Consider the following 2,502-nt stretch of genomic DNA (forward strand, 5'->3'; position numbering starts at 1 on the left):
GCTGACTCGGGCAAATACGGGCTGGTTGTGAAGAACAAGTATGGCTCGGAGACCAGCGACTTCACTGTCAGCGTGTTCATCCCAGAGGAGGAGGCGAGGATGGCTGCCTTGGAGGCCCAGAAAGGCGGCAAGAAGGCCAAGTGACCGGAAGTGCGAGGAGAGCCAGCCGGCCTGTGCGACTTGGATGTGAATGGTTTGGGTTAAGGATGAGACGTCTTCGTGCTTTCTCCTCCCTCTTCTTTTCCAAGTTGAGGGGGAAATAATCTCAGATCTTTCATTCACATAAAAAAGCACCAACTAGTGACACTTTAATTGTTTTTCTTTATCTACAAAATTATGTGTTAAGAAAATACCATTCATAGCATGGAGATTAGGAAAGAGTTTTAAGGAGAAGACTTGAATAAAGTTGGAGGGACATTGAGTGATGGTCAGAGGGCAGACGAATGTGTTGTGGGGCGAGTTGGGATTAGCTGCAGCTGTGAAGCCATGGCCGTGTCTCGTGTGTTGTCACAGAAGTGCTGTGCTTTTCAACGGGCGCCTTATGGCTGGGAACCTCCTCAGTGTGAATAAACAGTTTTCACATCTGTCCTCTTCCCCGACACTGTTTCTCAAATTCCTGCTGTTTTGCTGCTAGGTTGGGTGTTCTTGGTGCTTCTTTCTCAATGCTGCTTGTGCCACATCTTCTGATTGAAATTCCTTTTGGTGGAAGCAGTACCTTGCAACATGATCAGATAAGTCGTCTGAGCTCAACGAGGTTCGGGGTGTGAAATTACACTGCGCCGGCACATCCGGTGGCTCACCACACAAGCCCATTCCATTAATAAGATACACAAGGCAATTGAACGTAGTGTGCCAATTACATGTGATAAGATGGTGTGAGGTGCCTCGTGCCAGAATTGGAGACTAAGGGCCCACAGCTAAGAATAAAAGGTACAAAAGAAGCCTTCATTCTAAGCGCAGAGAGCTGCCAGCTGTGGAACTTGCCACTCCCTGAGGGGTTTGCTGAGAGCAGCCCAGCAGCAGTTGTTTAGAAAGTTTTGTCCTCCCTGACCCCAGCACCACACACACACGTACACATAACACACGCCATTCTAGGAAAATTGTCAAGGTGAAGTTTTTCTGTTGGGTGCAGTAGCTCACACATGTAATCCCAGCACTTTGGAAGGCTGAGGCAGGAGGATTGCTTGAGTCCAGGAGCTCAAGACCAGCCTGGGCAACATAGCGAGACCCCTCTCTACAACAAATTTTAAAAATCAGCTGGGTGTAGTGGTGCCCACCTATAGTCGCAGCTACTTGGGAAGCTGAGGTGGGAGGATCATTTGAGCCTGGGAGGTCAAGGCTGCAGTGAGCCATGATGGCGCCGCTGCACTCCAGCCTGGGCGACAGAACAAGACCATCTCATAAAAACAATTTTTTCCCCTTCTTTCTCCTGCCAAAGGTAGCAGATGGGGCAAGAAATTTCCTTATACAGTTGGCAGGAACTGCTGCACACCCTCTCCTTTACAAGTTTAAGGCTGGAAATTGCTTCTCATCTGACTGTGGCCAATCCTCTTGTCCAGACAAGTGCTGGATGCTGCTGCTGTGACGCTGAACACCAAGCAGGAGCCAGATGCTGTGTTCTCACTCCCAGATATGGCAAGTAGATGAGCTTCCCAAGGGTCAAGTGGACCCCGTGGAAGGTGGCTGGCCATGAGCAGTCTGCAGTTCTCCCTGCCTCAGCAAGAGGCCTACCTCTGAACAAGCCGACCCAAGGAAACTGCCAGTGGGTGGACACCTGCTGGGGAGCTAAAGGCAGGAGGGTGGCGGGGGAGGAGGGTTCAAGCGGCGGCAGACCTCCCATGCCAAGGGCCAAGGGCTATACAAGCGAGAGGCCCCTAAGACTCTCCGAAAAGCCCCCACCACACCCCTCAAAGGGCCAGCGACAGAGTTCCCAGCATTGGAGAGGTGGGGTTTCTGCAAGCAGCACCTCCCACCCCTTCCCTAATTTCCACCTGCTGGAGCCCAGACTGGGGAGAAAGCAAGAAGGATGTTGAATCAGATGGAAACAAAATTTCAAAACAGTGTGTCCCAAATTCTGAAATTGTACAAAAAATGTATGAAATCGAAGTGTGGCCTAAGACCCCTGCGCCCAGCAGAGGGGAGTGATAGGACACGGCAGCAGTGAGTCGGGGAGATGGCTTTTGTGTTTGGAGCTCCATACACTGAGATTTCTCAATAAAATAGTTACAAGAATCATTTCAGCCATTATAATGACCAAACTAAACCAGTGACCTCAAGATTTAATAGCTTAGGTAAAAAGCTGTTATTTCTACAGGGAAAAAAATGTAACTGAAACTATAGATCCATCACTTTAATGATGCCAAAGGTACTTTGTAACACAAGAATTTATGAACCTGTGACCTGGTAAATGTGAAGTGGTGGTACTTAAAGGATCAACTTGGAACACAGAAAAGACCATTCAGAGTTTACTTTAGTTTTATAAAATTCATATATAGATTGGGC

The 2,502-nt window shown here is 48.6% G+C and overlaps 1 protein-coding gene across 1 annotated transcript in view; it reads left to right on the forward strand.

Annotated features, from left to right (window-relative positions):
- MYOM1 (myomesin 1) overlaps positions 1–594 on the forward strand; it is a 156,298-nt gene extending 155,704 nt beyond the window's left edge. The window contains exon 38 of the mRNA XM_011996353.1: positions 1–594. Coding sequence (XP_011851743.1) covers positions 1–144 — 144 coding nt within the window. The 3' untranslated portion in view covers positions 145–594.
- The last annotated feature ends 1,908 nt before the right edge of the window (positions 595–2,502 follow it).

Source organism: Mandrillus leucophaeus, unplaced genomic scaffold (genome assembly GCF_000951045.1).
Source record: "Mandrillus leucophaeus isolate KB7577 unplaced genomic scaffold, Mleu.le_1.0 Scaffold51, whole genome shotgun sequence".
Taxonomy (NCBI): domain Eukaryota; kingdom Metazoa; phylum Chordata; class Mammalia; order Primates; family Cercopithecidae; genus Mandrillus; species Mandrillus leucophaeus.